The 19498-nt window shown below is 38.4% G+C and overlaps 1 protein-coding gene across 3 annotated transcripts in view; it reads left to right on the forward strand.

Moving 5' to 3' along the window:
• Positions 1-417: 417 nt before the first annotated feature.
• The window catches only part of LOC127009404 (tetratricopeptide repeat protein 7B-like), a 208800-nt gene continuing 189719 nt past the window's right edge, over positions 418-19498 (forward strand). For 2 of the 3 annotated variants that reach the window (XM_050882481.1, XM_050882482.1), the window contains exons 1-2: positions 418-700; positions 9684-9835. In XM_050882481.1, the coding sequence (XP_050738438.1) occupies positions 574-700; positions 9684-9835 (279 nt within the window). In that variant the 5' untranslated portion in view covers positions 418-573. The remainder of the gene's footprint in view (positions 701-9683; positions 9836-19498) is intronic. The other variant, XM_050882484.1, reaches the window with a different exon arrangement.

Consider the following 19498-nt stretch of genomic DNA (forward strand, 5'->3'; position numbering starts at 1 on the left):
TTAATTCAGACAAGGAAAGGTTTGCCGGCGCCGGGGATCGAACCCGCGACCAGCGTAACGTGAGAGCCACTCCTTTACCAGTCGTCCAAAGAGGTACCCCACTGGCAGAGGGAGTTATGGGAGGCTCGCCCATCAGGCAAGTCAGCATTACAACAGGATGCTCACTTAATATACGTGAAAGAACATTATTATCACCGTGATTTATCTAACAATTTTATTATAACAAAAAAAAAAAAAAAACAGAAAAGAAGAAAAATGTGACAAGTTTATGTGATCGAGTTGAAGGTAGCTACACATACAAAAAAAAGTACGAATTTCATAAAACAAATTCATTTGCAAATCCAGCCCCACTAAGGTGCTAGAGTTATCACGGAAAAGAAATAATAATACAAGAAACCGTACCGGTACGAAGACCGCCCCGTGGAGACGGCAACAGTGTGAGGGAGAAGGGTCGTCTGCAGGTGTCAGTGTGTGTCACGGGAAGGGCTACTAGTCGCACGAGGAAGAAGGGGGCGGGACACTAATGTATTAATTTGTGTGTATGTGTATGTGTGTACGTGTGTGTCTGTAAATATGTCGGGGAAAGTGATCCGAGGCCAGCGCCTGGAGACGGAGATAGAGCGGAGCAGGGAGGAGTCCAACTGGAAGAAGGTGATAGAGCTGGCGGAGCACCTCAAGTCCAGGAACCAGCCAGGACTAGGTAAGCAAGCACCTCACTTGGTATTATTTCGGCTGGGGTCATTCCCAAGCTAGACATTTCTTAACTGTCCCATACTGCAGAGCTTGGCACTCTGAATTTTTTGTTCACCATATATATTTTGCAAATTGACAGTAACAAAGTTCTATATTTCTATATCGTATTTTGGCAGCAGGACAAGTCAGGTTAGGTTAGGTTAGAGCTGTATAGTTAGGTCAGGTCAGATTATGTTAGGTTATATTTAGTTTGGTTAGATTAGATAATTTTAATGGTTATTGATGATTACGTGTCATTCACTTCACTCTGTGACTTTATGTTTTCGTGTGAGAGAAGTGGCAGTGAATTCTGCCCTCCTCATTGTAGTGTGTTGGCTCAAATGCTTATTTTTTTTCTTTTCCATGTGTTTAAACATATGAGTTTTGAGCTATTTGTTTCCTCTCTTAATCTTGATGTTGATAAGTAATGCATAGGGTACCTATACAGGTGCATAACACGCATATGTGGGTTGGCTGTTGGGGGAGAAGGAGGAACCGAGTGTGCAGGGGAGGGAAGTGAACCGTGTAGTTGTTAGTGTCGGTGAGTTGTGTTGACAAGTGTGTGTATATTTGGGTTAAGATTCGTTTTAGTACTGTGCCAGTATCTCATTACCTACCTTATGAAACATCAATAGCTCTTCAATATCTTCTACAAACCTTCAACAGTCATGGAAACGCTTTCAAAATCCAATTCAAGGACTTTTTTTTTACTCTTGAAAATAGGGGATAATGTTTACGAAAGCGCGTCGCCTCCTATGGTGCTGGCCGCGGCGATGGTGGTGCTTCCGCCGCTGCAAAATAGCTTGCAGAGGGTTTTGTTAGGTTAGGTTATATTCATGCTCCATGATAAAATTCGCGGTATTTGCATAAAAATAACAGGTTTGCTCTGGCGATGGCCGCGGCTGCGGTGCAGTAGGTGTTGCGAGATATACCTCCTCGCAGAAATAAGTCGCATATACATGTGGGGGGGGAGCAGCCCCCCTGATTAGAAGGGGGGGGGTTGAGGGCCCGTTAGCAGGTCGTAAAGTTCGGTTGGAGTAGTTTAGATATGCTCCCCCATTCTAAATTCTCTGCGAGCTATCTTGCGGCTGCGGCGGCGGCACCGTTGCCGCGGCCGCCACCAGAGGAGGCAACACGCTTTCGTAAACATTATCCCCTCTTTTCAAGAGTAAAAAAAAGTCCTTGAATTGGATTTTGAAAGCATTTCCATGACTGTTGAAGGTTTGCAGAAAAGATATATGAAGAGCTACTGATGTTCCATAAAGTAGATAATGAGATACTGGCACGGTACTAAAACAAATCTTTACCCATATTTGTTTTCTGAATGAGTCTATTGTTTAAGTAGGCCTCCTATACCATATATGAATAAATATATTGCCACCTCCTAGTTTTGTTGTTTTTTCTTCCATTTGATTTTTTTTTTTTTAGTTCATTCGCGTGTTTTGAAGCATCATTTGTTGTGCAAATGAATAATTAGCTTAATTTGACCAGTAAAATTTGTTGGATATAGGCTAATATTGAATTTATGGTTGAGCAGAGGTTAGGTTAGATGTAGTTTGGTAGGTTTGCTCAGTTAATTTTTTTATTCTTTCCATTCAGTCAGAGTTTTGGTAGCTTCCTCAAAAGTTAATAAGTTTGAGATATTCACTTATAAAGTGTTATGTGTATATGTTGACAGTATGTCAGTATATGTTAGATATTTTTGTATTGGACAGACAAAGAAACGAATAAACAAATAGACATTGACAAAAACATTATTGCCCTCCTCTGTTAGATGAGCAATAATATATATATATATATATATATATATATATATATATATATATATATATATATATATATATATATATATATATATATATATATATATATATATATATATATATATATATATATATATATATATATATATATATATATATATATATATATATATATATATATATATATATATATATATATATATATATATATATATATATATATATATATATATATATATATATATATATATATATATATATATATATATATATATATATATATATATATATATATATATATATATACCTATGTGTGAGGGAAAACGGGAAGCCACGATCTCTCGCCCTCAATATTAAGATGTAATAGCCAGGAATGCCCTAATAGCCCTTTGGAGAGGAAAACAGCACAAAATAAGGGTGAGTGTATTAACACAAACAAAGACAACAAAACGACCACAAAGTAATCAAACCACTGTAGTGTGCAAAAGGGGTTGGCCTGCTGAGTCACCAGGGTTGGGTGCACCGGTTGTAATCCTCTCAGCTAAAGGCCAGGGAAGTGAAGTCCATAGGCTGGAGTGCAGTGGGGGACAGCAGTGGTGACTTGGTCGGGCGGTACAGCCAGGGGAGGAGCAGCAAGGAGCCCAGACACGCAGCTTTCCCAGTGAGACGAAAGACCAGCGTGAGGTTGAGAAGGCGAGGTGTGCACTCTGTGGTGGTGAGCTGGTGTCTGCCTTAGCCCGCTAGCCGGCTCTGACGTTGGCTCGGAAGTAGGAGGAGCCAGGGCGGAACGAGGCCGGCAGACTTAACAAGGCCGGCAGGGCGTAGTTACCCCTCACACTATGTAATTTTCAACAATTGTTTTCATAACTATGTGTTTATGCATATTTTTGGGGTGCTGATTCCAAATATCATAACAGTTTTTTCCCATCATGTAAGGTTTCCCCACAAAATGGTATCAACTAAATACAAAATGTAGGCAAGATCTCATATGATAGAACACAATTAAATCTTTAAAATGTGTCTGGTACATTAATTTAACAAATAAAGAAGAAGAAAGTACAACTTAAAATTAGTACAAATATATCTTTGACCATTTTCTAAGTTTCAGTATTTTAAAATCTCTTCTTTTCACTTGAAAACTGTGCCTGCCGCTTCTCCGTTTGTGAGCATTTGATGGAGTCTCCCGATGCAGCATCCAGCAGTTGTTGGCCATCATATTGACATTCCATCTTCCTTAGTTTCTTCTCTCCATCTCCTTTAGATCTTGATGGAACCTTTCCCACTGCTCTTCACTCACATCTAAATTTTCGAGGTAGTAATCTAGATGTGCATGCTAAAAATGAACTTTAAGTCTTATATTGCATCCTAAGGCTTTAAACTTCTCTAGCATATTCCCTTCAATGTCTCGATAATTTGGAGCCTTGTAATTACCCAGAAAGTTTTTCATCACATCCTTCAAGCCAGTCCATGTATCTTTTTCTGCATCACTAATCTTTTTCTTGGTGATGGCACCAAGAGGATACTACACCAGGAGCTAAAGGATTCTTGACCTTGAGTCTGGAACCTAAAACCTCTGCTGCTTCCTTGCTAAGACCTAGGTCCCTCAGTAGATCATTTAATTCATACTGAGTGAATACCAGAGGTTCCTGACTTTCACCGTCATAGCTGAAGTCTGAATCATGATCGCTACTGTGCAAATCAGAACTCAGATGAATGTCCTCAAAGTTGTCTAGAGGTGATGGAACTGGTACATCTGGTCCATGGGGAACAGGCCGCAATGCAGATGGAAGATCGGGGTAGATGATACTCTTTCTGGTCTTAGAATTGTGTCCTTGCACCTTACATGAGCAAAAGTAGCAGCCATCACCGTGATTTTTTGGTTCCCTCCATATCATTGGAACACCAAAAGAAAAAGACTGCTTTGTACCCTTTGTCCACTGCCTTAGACCTTCAACATAAACTGAGCACACTTTATGTGGAGCCCATGTCTTATCTTGGTCTCCCAGCTTCATTCCAAAGTATGCATAGTATGTTTTTTTACAAAGTCTGTAATGTTTCTCTGTTGTTTATTAAGACTAAATTCACCACATATGTAACAAAAGCTGTCTGGGCTGGTTGGACATCCTCTGGAAGCCATCCTCGTTTTTATTCAAGTTCGTAACTGTAAAGAACAACAAATGGCTTTAATTTTGTGATACGGTATTAGACTAAAAAAAAAAAAAAAATCTATTTTGTGTAAAAACTGTATGTGATGCAGAAAATTTGTTGTGATTTTTTAAATCAGCAGGTCCAAATTGGTATAAGTCGCCTACCTACTAAAGAGGAAACAATTTTTGGGTTGCAGACCTTTATATATAATTATTGCAAATAAATGATAAAAATTCACTAAAAAAAAGCCTGTGCTCTGAAGGCTGATCATGAATACTTCCAAAAGGTGCCAAAAGTGGTTTCTGATGCATTTCCACCCAGACAAATGTAAATTGTTAAGATTCACCAGAGCTCACAACCCCATCCATCGCACTTACACTCTTCATAATCCAGACATTGAATCTGTGCACACACACAAGTATCCTGGTGTCCACCTCTCCATTAACTTCAGATTCAACTAGGGCCGGCTCAAGGTTCTATTGGCAACTCGGGCAGCCGCCTGGGGCACCATCAATAGGGCGCCATGTCATGTGTTTGGGATCTTCCAAATAAAATTAACAAAATGTGAAAATAATAAATAAAATGAAAGAAAAAACAAAATGTTAAATTTCTTAAGTGCAGTAAAATTTTTGAGAATCTGATTATTAACACTTTCGCGCGCACCCTCCCATCTGATTTTCGCGTCCAAAACGCACACCTAACTGGCTATTGGGAGGCCTGAATTTGGTACCTTGAGGTATACATTTTTTTCAAAACTCGCTTATTGAATCTGTTGCTCGGTTCACTTTTATGAAACTACATCAACACACCAACACGAACAATTACACTTGATTCACTTCCCTCCCCTGCAAACTCTGTTCCCCCGTCTCCCCAACAGCCAATCCAAATATGCATGTTATGCACCTGCACAGGTGCCCTGCACATTACAATCAAGATCAAGATAGGTGGTTCAGTCCTGACCAGAGCTGGGCATCGCTAACGAATTTGAACTTCTGCTATCACAAATCCGCTAACTTGTTCCATAACTTTCGCAATTGCAATTCCGCAAATTTCGAGATTTAGTTTAAATCGCAATCGCAAATCCGCTATCACAAATAGCTACATAATATTTGCAGTCTTCCGCCACAAAACTTGACACCGCAAACGCAAACCGCAAACAAAAATTATATTATCAATAGCTCTCAAATCTCTTTTCACTCTTATTTGTGATGTCATGCTGCAGCTAGGCATTGATCATACATACGCTACTGCTACTTCAAGTATGGACAATTTGTAATCATACTAATTAATTTGTAATAATCTGATGAGCATCTATTTTAAACTTATTTTTAATGAGAAGGACCAAAGGAAGTTCATCAGTGTGACTGTCACAACTAAATCCATATTCATATGCACGGTCTCCTTCAAAATACTTATTATGATGTTTACAATAAGATCCCCTGAGAAGTTTATGTGAATAAGTTTTTTGTAAAAGGTGGAAAAGGCAACAACTAAAAAAGTTTTGAAGTTAATCAGTTTTTATTTTAATATTTGAAGTATCTTCAGATTGATGCTATCCCGGGTTGGCTCCTCCACGTGTTAGTGGAGTTTAGCGGAAGTAATACAGGTAACTCTCGATTTACGTGAGTATTGTGTCCTTGAAGAGGTGGTGTAAATCAAAAACGATGTAAATCAAACAAGAGGTAGGTTTGTACCTTTATTGCCTACTGTATCACTCTGACTCCTCTCCCTCTCGTGGTTCCTCCTCTGGCTGCCCTTCCCCTCGTGGTAGAACAGCAGTGAAGCTGTTGTTGTTGTTGAGTAGCATGGGTACTGTATTGTTGTTCAAGTGGCGCGCGGGAAGAACTGAGCTCAGCTGTGGCCGCGGCGCCGTGTGAGTTTAGTTGCGTGAGACATCTGGTGGCCACTCCATAAAATATTGTGTATAAGTGAAAAAAACGTGTAAAGTAAACATTTATTTGGATTTTGGACCCCGCGTTATTAAAAAAACGCGTAAACCAAACTCACATGAATCAAGAGTTACCTGTACTGCAAACGCTAATCTGCAAATGAAATGGAACTTCCGTTATTGCTGATTTGTGGATTTTGTGTACTAATTAGTGGAAGTGCCCAGCACTGACGTGTTAGCAGAGGTTAGCGGAAGTAATACCGCAAACGCTAATCCGCTAATTAGCGATTTTTTTGTCGCAAACGCAAATCCGCAAATGAAATGGAACTTCCGCTATTGCAGATTTGCTGATTTGCAGACTACTTTAATTAGCGGAAGTGCCCAGCACTGGTCCTGACCGTAATCACTTCTAGTGGGTATTTAGACCATGAGTCCTGCCAATGAGTACCAGAGGGGACTTAGGAGAAAGTCTGGTTTAGACCATGAGTGCTTAGTATTCTGCTTCTCATAGTATGGTATGGCCACTCTCCAATAAAACCTGTTACAAAATTGAGTGATTGAATTTGGTATATTCATCTTTACTAGATATCACCAATAACTATGGGCTGATTTCACAGTAACTCTTTTGTTGGGATCATTACCAATGAGCAGTGATCTCTGTCACCAATAAGAAGTCAGATTTCACAGTCGTCTTTCACGACACTGTTTGTTTGCATTGGTACCAGAGACTGGAACCTTTGGTAACTCATGTCTGGTAGCTGGGGGGGTTCCCCAGTGGAGCTTACTGATGCAATTTATTAGCAAACAACACATTTTTGCTCCCATATGGTTATATTATTTCTTTAAATAAATGTAAAAAAAAAAAAAAATGCAGTAATACATCACAGGGCTTCAATGGCAATATGAATTTGTTTTTAGAAGAATTTGACTGACATAATCTCACTTCACCAGCTGAGCAGCAAATGTCCTGAGATCTTCAAAACCTGTCACCATTACTCGCCTGTTATGCCATCTTGGTCAAAGTCTTGCAATATTCTAGACAGCTTATATAGTATGCATAGGGCATACAAACTCTGAAATAAGTGTGAAGAATATATATAATGAATAAATGTGAAGAGAGTCTCGCTGAAATACATTGCTCAGATCTGCTAGTTTCTGTACCCCGGAAAAAATACTTTATTCTGCAGACAGTAATTTTTCCAGGGTGCAGAATTGGCACAGCTTATCCCAATGTACCCCAATGAACTTCAGATCTCTTTTTACCCCAGTTAACCCCGATGAAACATTCAACAACTATTTAACCCAGTGATCCCGAATCGCGAACTGTGTGTCCCAATGTTCATTGGCATAAATAGATGTCGTTTTAACACAATATAATCCATTACATTCCAGTGTACCCCCAAATTATCATAGTGTTACATCAGTGTATCCCAGTATTACCTTAATGATACCCCAATGTAACTAATTTTACCCCAGTGTACCTCAATTGGGTTACATTGGGGTAATATTGGGTACATTGGGATATTATCGAGGTAGCAATGGGGTATACATTAAAATATACTGGGGTACATTGGGGTAAAAGAATCCCCTAATATACATATGGGGTATCGTTCAAAATATGTGATCATTGGGGTCAAAAGATTTTGAATGTTTCATTGGGATAAAAAGACACCCATTGTTCATTAGGGTAAACAGACATTTTGGGCACACCGGGGTATTACTGGGATAAAAAGAGGCGCTCCTGCAGAAACTAGGAAATTTTTAGGCTACTAGCAGAATACTAGAATACTTTAATTGAATGTTGGCAGCCATTTCCTTAATAAGATTTTGGCCATTATGATGGACAATTATTATTCCCTCTGTGGAATAAATAATAAGAGAATGATTGTGACTATCTTAAAAAAAAAGGCCAATGTGGTGGGAAATCTGCATTTTTTGGAGTACAGTAAATTCTCTATAAATCAGACCTATATTTTTTTGATATTATTTAAATTGGACTCTTTCAAGGCTTTGGACACATATCTGTAAATCAGACCAAAATCCAAGATATACAGCACCTGTCCGAACAGCGTCTGGTTGGTTATTGTAAATCAGCTGAAGACCTGGTTTATAGCTACGAATTTGGTGTGAGTCTGGACCACATCATCTTCAAACAAAAGCTGCCAATCTCTCATGTCCCTCCTGAACCCTCATTGGTGTTGGGCAAGAGAATGCAGCTGCTTAATTTTATTATTTGATTGCATAAACACACACAGGGAATAGTTAAATTAATTTTCAAATTCAACATTATTTTAGATGTGTGTACTAGATGAAACTCGTAACTTCTGCACTGAAAACTAGCTTTCCTGACGCACATGGTGTGCCTCATGTATTTCTGTTCCGTGATTTGTTTACAATTGTCACCCTCATCGCTGCCACCTCGCCTTCGCTGCCCTGTTTCACAACACAGTACTCCAGAGACATACAAATTCATATTTAGACATCCCTTCTCTGCTTCAAGAATTAATCAGAATTCTGGTCAACTCTGGAACAGCCTTGTTTGGGTATAAAGGTAAAGGTGGGTGCATACGCTATAGCTGTGCATGGAGTGCTCATTTCTGAACTGTGATCCTTTGGGCTTGTGGTAGATTAGAACCATTTGCCCTGAGACGTGGGCCAATGTGAAATCTGGGATTGCCACAGTTTATTTTCCCAGGTTTCCCTACGAACCCATTTATTGATCAGCCTGAAAGGGAGGATGAACAGCTGGGTGAGCTGTGTGCCAACTACCCTGTCTGGGATTCAAACCTGGGCCAGTGGAGTTGTAGCTTGGCACGCTGACCACTGCTCCATTACATTCCGAATTTTTGGCAATTTCATATAATATAACTATGATCTCACCCGCAAGTAGTCTGATTTATGGAAGGTTTACTGTATTCTGTCTAATATTATGTTGATCTCCCTTTTATAAGGTTGAGTAAGGCTGTCAGGTAAGTTCAGGTCAAGTCATAACAGGTAAGGTCAGGGCAAGTGGGGTGGAGTCTCGGTTGACCACTCTATATGGTACAACAGACAGCAGATATTAAGATAAAACACACACTATAGTAGTACCCAATATTCTTTATCATTGGTTATTGCTGGTATAAGTAATTTAACTGAAAAAATTATTGCAGAAACTCTTGCCAACTTCCTTATTGGAGAGGGGAAGCTCGAGTCATACCTTGAGGAAAATCCTCCAACAGAAGCCAACATATCCAAGGCGAAGACTGGTCTGGCAGAAGCTCGAAAGTACCTACTTATGTGTATTGGGGAGCCAGCCAAGAAGGTGAGGAGTTTGTCTCTTGTTGGAAGCATAAATTCATAGGGGAAGTTGCATTAATGGAATAAAACAGGGTTTCAGCATGCTGTAGTTCTTTTATTCATAATCCATTAGGGACAATATTTCCCGGCTATCTACTTTAACCCCTCTGGTGCCAGAAATGACAAAAATTGATTTTTCAGGATTACACTTGACCCTTGATTTCCCAGATATTGGATTTCTTTGACAAAATTTGGGGTCTGGCAATTGTCAGACATATGCCTGGTCAAGTCTGAAAATTGAAAAAGAATCGCTAAAGCTCTAAAACAGGCATAAAACTTTTTACTTCTGTAAGAGTAAAAAAATGCCCATGATTTGCAGTCTTGAAGGAATCTGTCAAAACATTGTGTACCTGATGGGTTAAAGAAAACTGTTTGGAATGAGCCTGAATTGTTTTTAAAGTATTTTCATGTAAAAAATTCTTGAGGTTCTATCCTCCACAGTGCAATTGGCAGGTAATTATATGTTTGATCATGTTACTAACTCTTTGAACCCCTGTTACTAACCACTAACACCCATCTTTTAATATTGATGTTCCTTTTTTTTCTAATTGATCCACTAATAGCCTCTTAAAAAAATATACTGTCATCCTATCCATAAAACCAATCCCTATCATTAAAAAATATGCATGTCAGAAAAAAAATAAGGACTCTTGCTGCAAGTTTTGAAGGACTTGCAGGGGTTGACAGGAGGGGAGGGATGGTCGGTGGAAGGGACAAAGGAGGTAAGGAGAGTGTGAGGGAGAAAGCTTGGGCAGAAGGGTGGTAGGAGCAATAGAGGATGAAACAGGAGTGGTGGGTTGTAGATGATAAAATATAAAGCATGTCACAATACATTGTCTTCAAAACAACAACAAAAAAATGAATTCACATTTAGGAATGCCTGATGGAATGTCCTGAAGATGTATGGTGTGAGAGGACATTTACTTGAAGGGATCAGGTCGTTTTAAAAGGATGTGAGTGCCTCTATACACAAAAATGGGGAGCTGAGTGAGAGTTAATGTTAGTGTGGGTGTAAGACAGGGGTGTGTGATGTCATAATGACTTTAATGTTTATATGAATGGTTGTATGAGAGAAAGGAAAGCCAGCCTAGGGCAAATAGACTTGGCTGAAAGTGACGAGCACAGAGCAGTCTTTGATGGTAGGCCCTTTTGCAGATGATGCAGTATTGTTGGCAGAAAGGGAGATGATGTTGCAGAGGATTGTGGATGAATCTGATAGAGTGTTAGAGGGTAAAGTCGAAGGTGAATATTGACAAGAGTAAGGCTGTGGTATTTAAGAGGGCAAACTGTCGAGGTTGCAGAGCCATACAGAGTTAGAGAGAATGATAGAGTGTAAGATTTGGTTGGGAGAAGAGATGACAGAGGAAATAAATGAGTTTAAGCACTTATAGTCATTTCTATGTATGCATAGAGAGAGAGCAATGATGGGCAAGCAGGTGATAGGTGCCTTAGAGAGAGTCATGAAAGGAAGAAGTGTGAGCATGGGGGTAAATAAGGGTACAAAAAACAGTATTATCCTCCCAACACTGTCACATGTATCAGAGATGTGGGGCATGGAATGTATCATAGTAATCATGACTACACACCATGGAACTGAGGTACACGTGGTGTGTCAGGATAAGATTGAGAAAATAGTGAAAGCATGTTTGAGATATGGTATGGGTGTAACAAACCTTTTTTTCTTAGCAATAAAAAAGACAGGCTAAAGATGTACTTTATTGTGATACATATGATTAGATTATATGGTTAGTATATAAACAAAATTGAAATTATAGAGCAAAACTTATTTTAAATGTTATTGATTTTTTTTTGTATATGGGGGGGTTGAATTTTTCCTCAAAAAATATTGGTTCTATCTGAATTAAATTTTTTCAATGAAGTCCTTTATGATATTCTGTTACTCATAAAATTTTCAGCACAGTCAATCTGTGAATTCTGTGGCCTTGAGTTAATAATTAAGAAAGGGTGGAAGATAGGAAGGCATGCAGCTCAGTAATTCATAACACAGTACAGTATATCTTTGTCTGAGGTGGAGCAGATGACACACACACACACACACACACGACCAAAATTTGAATATGCTGCAGTTGTGTGGTCACCTCACAAAAAGAAGGGTATCAGAAAGTTGGAAAGGATACAGAGAATTGTAACTAAAATGGTCCCTGAACTCTCGAATATGATGTATGAAGACTGATTGAAGGAGATGAAATTAACGACACTGGAACAAAGAAGGGAGAGAGGAGATCTGATCATGCTGTATGAGTTGGTAAATAAGTTTGATGAGGTGGATAGAGATGATCCCTTCTCAACTGCGAGAATGCAGGGGCTGAGAGGACATGGAAAGAAACTTAATAAAGGAACCTGTTTGAGTGTCTTGAAAAAGTATAGTTCTCCACATAGAAGTGTTAACACATGGAACAGCTTGCAGGAAGAGGTGGTGGCGAGGAGTGTCCAACAAATGAAGGAAAGGCTGGATTAATGTAGATATAGAGACGGGACTATTAGAGCTTAGCTGGGGCCCGGTAGACTACAAATAGGTAAATACAAATAGGTAAAATATTTCCAGTTCATTTATTTGTAGTGAAGAATAGATCATGATTGCTTAGTGTAGTCAAATTGATTGGTAGGAAAATTGAGTTTTTGAGGCATGAAAGGCCTCCGAGTCTCTGCCCAGTTTAATAATGGAAAAATCAGAAGTTCTGTTTAATGCAGCATCTCTTTCAGAGTTGTGTGACTCCTTTTCTCAGGTCTGATTTGGATTATATATATATATATATATATATATATATATATATATATATATATATATATATATATATATATATATATATATATATATATATATATATATATATATATATAACAGTATAAATGTGGACTGGACAGTGAATTTGAGAAAGAACATTGGAAAAATTGAGAGAGGAAGTTGGTATTGAAATAGTACTCAGAGGAAATGCACTTTCTAAGGCTCTGAAAAGATATAACCATATACTTCTGCAGAAATAGGTCACCCAGAAAGACAACTTGAGGAAACTGTAAAATTAACATAGGGACTCTCCCAAAAGCAGAGATTCAAGCTCGACTCAAAGAATTCTTCAGCGCAAACAAAACTTGTGCTGGATTTATTATGTTTAATTACACAGTAGAAGAAAGCACTCATGTAGTGCAGAGAATATTTGACAATGATATAAGATGTTGCTAACTGACCATAGTCAACTCGGGGGGCTTCGTGGTGCAGTGGTTAGCACACTTGGCTCACTACCAAGAGAGCCCGGGTTCGATTCCTGGGCGGAGTGGAAAAATTTGGGCGGCTTTTCCGATACCCTACGCCCCTCTCCACCCAGCAGTGAATGGGTACCAGGTATTAATCGGGGGTTGTGTCCCGTGTCCTGGGATCTGTTCCCTTCAATAATTCCTTCCCCTCCTGTCTCACTCTGGCATATGACCACATGTTGCGCCGACTAAACAAAACTTTCCAACTTTCCAACCATAGTCAACTGATTGTTGTGCAGTGGAAGCAGTTTATTTTTGCTTGGAAGAAAAATGATGATCGTGCAGTGAAGGCACATTTTACTGCCTGGAAGAAAACCTAACTAAGGTTATCATCTCTCTTGATTTCAAATCAGTTAGTAGATTGAAATTAGACAAGATATGAGGCCACCCTGAACCAGAGGGAGCTTAGGGACCAAATGAAGTAAATGAGTTCCCTGCACTAACATGTTCTACAGGCTTTCAGTCATGTGATGAAACACTGCAGATCTCTCTGGCTTAGTCCAAAGCATGTTTAAATTTATCCTTATAGCTGAAAACAAACTGTGAATCTCTTTAAGGATTGTGTGCAGATGACACCAAGCCAGAGAGAGCTATGACATCATGCTTTGCATCCATCCAATGGTGCACTTTGTTTTTCATTCAACCAATCACTCACTGCGCCTTCCCAGGCTTTGAGGGATGAGGCAGACTCAATGCTCAGCATGTTTTTGTCTCTCACTTCTGCCACGCACAAATAAATGGAAATTTTGGGGATTATTAAATATTTAAATATAGATAATGAATTTTACAGGTTTTTATTCATATCAGATCTGTTTTTTGGTGAAATTAGAACTAAATGACCCAATTCTAATTATAGTATCATTATGAAGTCACTATGGATAAGCGTCCGTTACTAAAAAGAAAAATATATAATAGTGGTTGACAATTCTGTAACATTTATTTTTCATGTGAAACATATTCTTTTATCTCTTATAGGTAGAGAGATATCGTTCCTGGAGAACTTTAATTACGTTTTTTGGCGTTAAGCAATTACAGAATATCCCTTACCTCCTTCTGGCTTGTGGTGCCTCATATTATAGTGTTCTTTCTGCTACAGTAAGGCAGCTTACATATCAGTGCAACCAGTTGCATGAAACCAGTTGCACTGCAACAGACATGTAGGTTTCATTAGAGTTCCTCACATTGAGGTGACTAAAACTGTCTTTGGGTGCTGGTCGCATAATGATCATTTGCATTGTGGACACTCATTTATTAGAGAGAAAGGATGAATATACTGTGGGAAGTATCTTATTTTCATTAGGGATGATAAGCTAATGAACTCTTTTACTTACCTGTGTGCTATCATAACCTTTCTTCAATGCTAATAGGTTTTCTGTATTTTGCATCCTATTAAAAAATCTTTGGGCCCACCAAACAAACTACAGCACTGAAGATTTCTTTAGACATTCTGGAAAATTATTAAAATTTCACAGGGTCCAAATCCAGGTCTTGAGCAGCAACAAAACTCCTTCATTTAACATATTTTATGTACTGTATTATGGATGAACCCATGATTTTCTTTTTTTCCTTCTGCTGATAATCAAAGCAAAACTACATTATCTGCATCCAACGACATTGTTGAATCCATAAAATTCCAATGTGAGGACCTCAAGGCAACCAATTGTATGCAACTACTTGTGCGTGATCAATTTCATGCGGTTGGTTACGCCGATATGCGAGATGCCTAACTCTTAAATTACTTTATCTATCCCTCTTGCCTGATTGAGATATCATTCAGTGTCAGTGACTATTGAAATCAAAGAAAGTATCAGGAACAAGGCAACAGAACACAGATATATGCAATGTGACATATTTCACAGGGCAGTCTTGCCTTCTCTGATTTAGTAGCCTTTTGGGGGGGAAGGGGGCCTGTCCTGCTTCCTTTTACCTTATTTTTAAGTAATTTAAAACATTTCATTCCACTTCTGTTGAAAACTCAAACTCATGATAAAGATATTGAGGATCTACATACATATAATAGTTTTGGAATTTAACTTAGATAAGGATTTATCTTCATGTAATACAAAATTCATTGACTTGTCATACATTGCATAGATCATTATTTGATGAATTCACTAAAATGTTTGATCATGTAAAAACTAACTTTGCATCTTTCTTTACCTTACATGTAATTTTTTTATGCTTTTATCCACAGGGAGAGGTAAGACAAAATGGGCTCCTCCAACTCATGATTTTATGTAATTCAGTAAATCAGTGCCGTCAAACACACATGTCAACTTTTCAGGAAAGTAAGGTGTCGTAGATGTAGTTGAACTCACATCTGTAACTGAGATAAAACATAGCTCTGTGTTGATATAACAAGTGCTTGAATGTTTTACCTGTTTCATTCACAGGGATGTATATACATAACATTGTATTGGTATTGGCACTATCAGCTTTATTTTAAATTACTAACATCAGCATTAATGAAGCTCTCTCAGATACTTCTTAAACCTTTTTGCAACTTTCTCAGTACATCTAAAAAAATTTTCTTTAATGTGTTACTTATTATTTAATTATTAAAGCATTAATGTTACTGTTTATTTCCTAGATTTTTATTTATATACTCAGTCATATCATGGCCCACAAACACATAAGCTGCATTTAATATGATATCCTCCCTGGGCTTCTTCCTTTACTGAAAAAAAATAAAGCCTCCCCTGAGTGTTCTATGAAGACCCTGCATTTTTTTTTGTATGGGTGGTCAGGATATGCAAGTATATGCACCATAGGGACCCAGTTGTTGAAACTATTTCCTCAAATACAAAAGTAATGATTTTTTAATGTACTGGTGTCCTGCAGGCTTTTTCACTTGGTGTTTGATGGCATGTACATGCTCACAGTATCACATTCATGCTCTCTGGGCAAAACAGCCAAGACATTTGGAGACCCATTGAATTTGGGTTTTGTGCATATTATGTCTTCCCATGACAATTTCTTCCTTAATACAGCACATGCATTTCTAGCAAGGATGTATTGCTTTCATGAAAAAAAATGCTTTGGGTCGTTAGGACTGTTGATTTTTACAAGGAACACTGTAGTGTGCAAATCCCATGAAAGTAAGGCTGAGGCTCATGCTGTTGAAAGCACTCCATTTATTTGTTTGATGGATTAATTATCACATATGTTTTATTACCCTGGGACACAGGACAAATGTGGCATCTGAGTTACAATTCACCTTTCCCAGGTTTCTCCAGGTACCTATTTATCAACCAGCCTGAATGGGAGGCTATATGCTGGGTGGGCTGCATTCTGACTGCCCAGGCCAGGATCGAACCTGGTCTGACAGAGTGGCTGCTAGGTGTGCCAACTACACTATACAACAAGGGCATAGGATATGGCCATCTAACACTAAACTCCTATACTGGTCACTTTATGCCCTATTCCATTCTTATTCAATACAGATTCGAAATGGCTCCTCCATACCTCCTTAATCTATCTGTTTATTTATATCCAATCCCCTGCTCCCTCACAGGAACATTTCAAGGGCTTAGCCAATTTTTCCTGTTCCAGCACTCCCTCTCTGCACACTCAATCCCTTGCCTGTTAACTCTTTCCCTCTCTTCAATACTCGTATACTGTATTAATCCATTTCATTGGTGGTCTTGTAAAACCTCCCTCAATCTTGCCCACATAGATATACTCTTTTCACAAAGTTGTCCTCATTGATTCTTGTCATGTTTGAATTACCTCAGCACCACACTTCACCTATTCAACCAATTTTGCCACTGCACAATCCACACCCCTTGTTGTTATCTCCTTAATCTCATTCCTTTTCAGAAGCGCCCCATAACCCCTCTTTATGCTGCAAGTGTCACTCTTTCTTTTCCCTTTTTTATTTTAACTTTTCCAAAAGAGAATTTTATTGTCGAGATATTTTGCTGATATATTTCTACCAAATTCATCATATATTTGCTCTTTACATTTTTTCTACCAATGCTATATTCTCATTTTAACCTCTTCAAGCACATCTCTTTGTAGGCAGAAGAGTCTCTACCTTCCTATTTTCTGATATGGGTGCCTTGCCCATTAAAATATATACACATTTCTATGAAGAGTTTTCATTATAGAAACTCTGTCATCTGTCTATTCTCTCGCCCTCCACATCTTACAGTTACTCCTTCAAAATCAACATATATAGGTTACACATTTTTTATGCACTTATTTTCAGCTTATGACCTCAGTTTTTTTTTTTTTTTTTTTTTTTTTTTATATCAATCACTGCATTAAATTTGACACACACACTTTACTTGCCATCACATTACCTCTGCTCACATAATAGGACATGCAATAATTTTCATCTTGTTCCATGTGCTCTACCCTGATAACTTATTTCTACAGACAGTTAATTGCACCATAGTCACTCACAATCTGTAAACATAGACAACATGAGCATAAAAGTTTCACCTAAGTGTAGGCAATACATGAACTTTCAACAAGTGATTACAAATTGTTTGATAGGACAACAGTTATATGGGAGAGGTTCATAATAGAACTTCAGTAAAACCTCACCATTTGCGCATTCACCATTTGCGCCCTCGCCATTTGTGCGGCCTTAATTTGCGGCCATCATTGCTTAATATAGGTTGATTTATATAGTGAAAGGATTATATAAAAATAGTAACTTTTTATATAGATATCTTAATCCTCTCGTGCACCATAAGTTTCCAATAAGTTTCTGTTCCACTGATCATACATTTCTCAGGCCCGACCGGCCTTTTTTTGCCGCCGCGATACTCTACATTCCCGGACGTATTTTACCCTCACAGATACATCGTACCCCAATAAATTTGGTATCAGTGGCTTCATAAAGACTTGTACTAGAACATGCCTAAATAAAAATAGAGGAAAATATAATATATAAGCAATACAAACTCGTTTCAAGTCTCCATATAGAGTATTGTAGACAATAAATCCGAAGTACCAACGCTTCCCCACTCGCTAGCTTGAAATTTTGTGGGCCAACTTTTTTAGCCGAATATATATTTCTAAGCGGAATTTAGTGAGGATTCTTATGGTATCCTCAAAATTCTCACATGCCTATTAGTTCCAGAGTTACACCGAGAAAACTGTATTATTTTCCTTTCCTGTCAGAGTAGGCTAACAAATAATACTCGCTCAAAGCTCCTCATCTACGCTCCTTAGAAAGGTTGTCATATGTTACCATTAAGAAACTTATCCCAACAAATGACTCTTCCAAATTTAACGCAGTTTCACCAAAAACTTAATTTTTAATCAATTTTTTAAACTTTTATGACGCGTTTCGCGTCATCGTGTGCCAGGACCTTTTATCCTTTGATGACGCGAAACGCGTCATCGTGCGCGAGAGGGTTAAAATGGTTTTAATACAAGATAGTCAACATATTGAAGCATTCATGTATGAATTGTTATGTAGATATATTAATTTTTGTGGTGTCAGGAAGGTTTTTCGTCGCGGCGCGTGAAATGAGTCAGATTCCACGAATGTTTGTAGCGAATTCTGGTCGAGCTCGAGCGAAAACTACTGAAGCTAGGAAGGCGTGCTTGGTGGCAAATGAAAGCTCTTTTATTACAGATTAATAATCAGAAAAAAATTGGAAAGCATTAAATAAATTTAAACAATTATTGGCAAAAAACTAGGACGTGTCCAAATCGCGGCAAAAGGGCCGAAAAACAGGCTATTTTGTGACGGCTCGACGATGAATTTGGAATCGAGCTATCAAAAAATTCTTTGAGTTGGTCAAACTACATTGCCAGGAGGGGCTACATGCCAAATTACAGCCTTCTAGAGGCAATAGCAAGACCACACTAGACAAAAACGACAAAGTGTTTGAGTTTGTCAAAATCGCCCTCGACAAGGTTTACGTTTCGAACTTTAGTGACGAAACTACTGGGAGTAGGGAAATGTTATGCACCATATTGGATAGCACATTGGCAGGGCTAAATCATTTGTTACATAAGTCTTTTGAAATTCTCCAAAAAATGAGCGGGTTTCAAGGTTGGTAACTCAAAAATAGTTTTTTTCCAGTCTTTTTTTGCGAATTTATTAAATTTTTTACCCTTTCAAGTCAGTTTTCGAGCCTGTTCACTAATTAAAAAATGTTGCCCTTTCATTTTGCCGTCGATTGATACTTAAAACTTTTCTGTAGCCCAGTAATAAGGGAGTTATGGCGATTCGCACCAAAGTGGTTGATTTTCCAAAATTCGCGGCTTAATGACAAGAGCGCCGCAAAATCAAAAGAGTAAGCCGTCCATTACTTGAGATGTCACTGGAAGGAGGCATGCATGGAGACTTGCTTTTTAGGAACTTATGGGCTTTGCATCATGGGGTGAGTGA

This window comes from Eriocheir sinensis, chromosome 40 (genome assembly GCF_024679095.1).
Source record: "Eriocheir sinensis breed Jianghai 21 chromosome 40, ASM2467909v1, whole genome shotgun sequence".
Lineage (NCBI taxonomy): Eukaryota > Metazoa > Arthropoda > Malacostraca > Decapoda > Varunidae > Eriocheir > Eriocheir sinensis.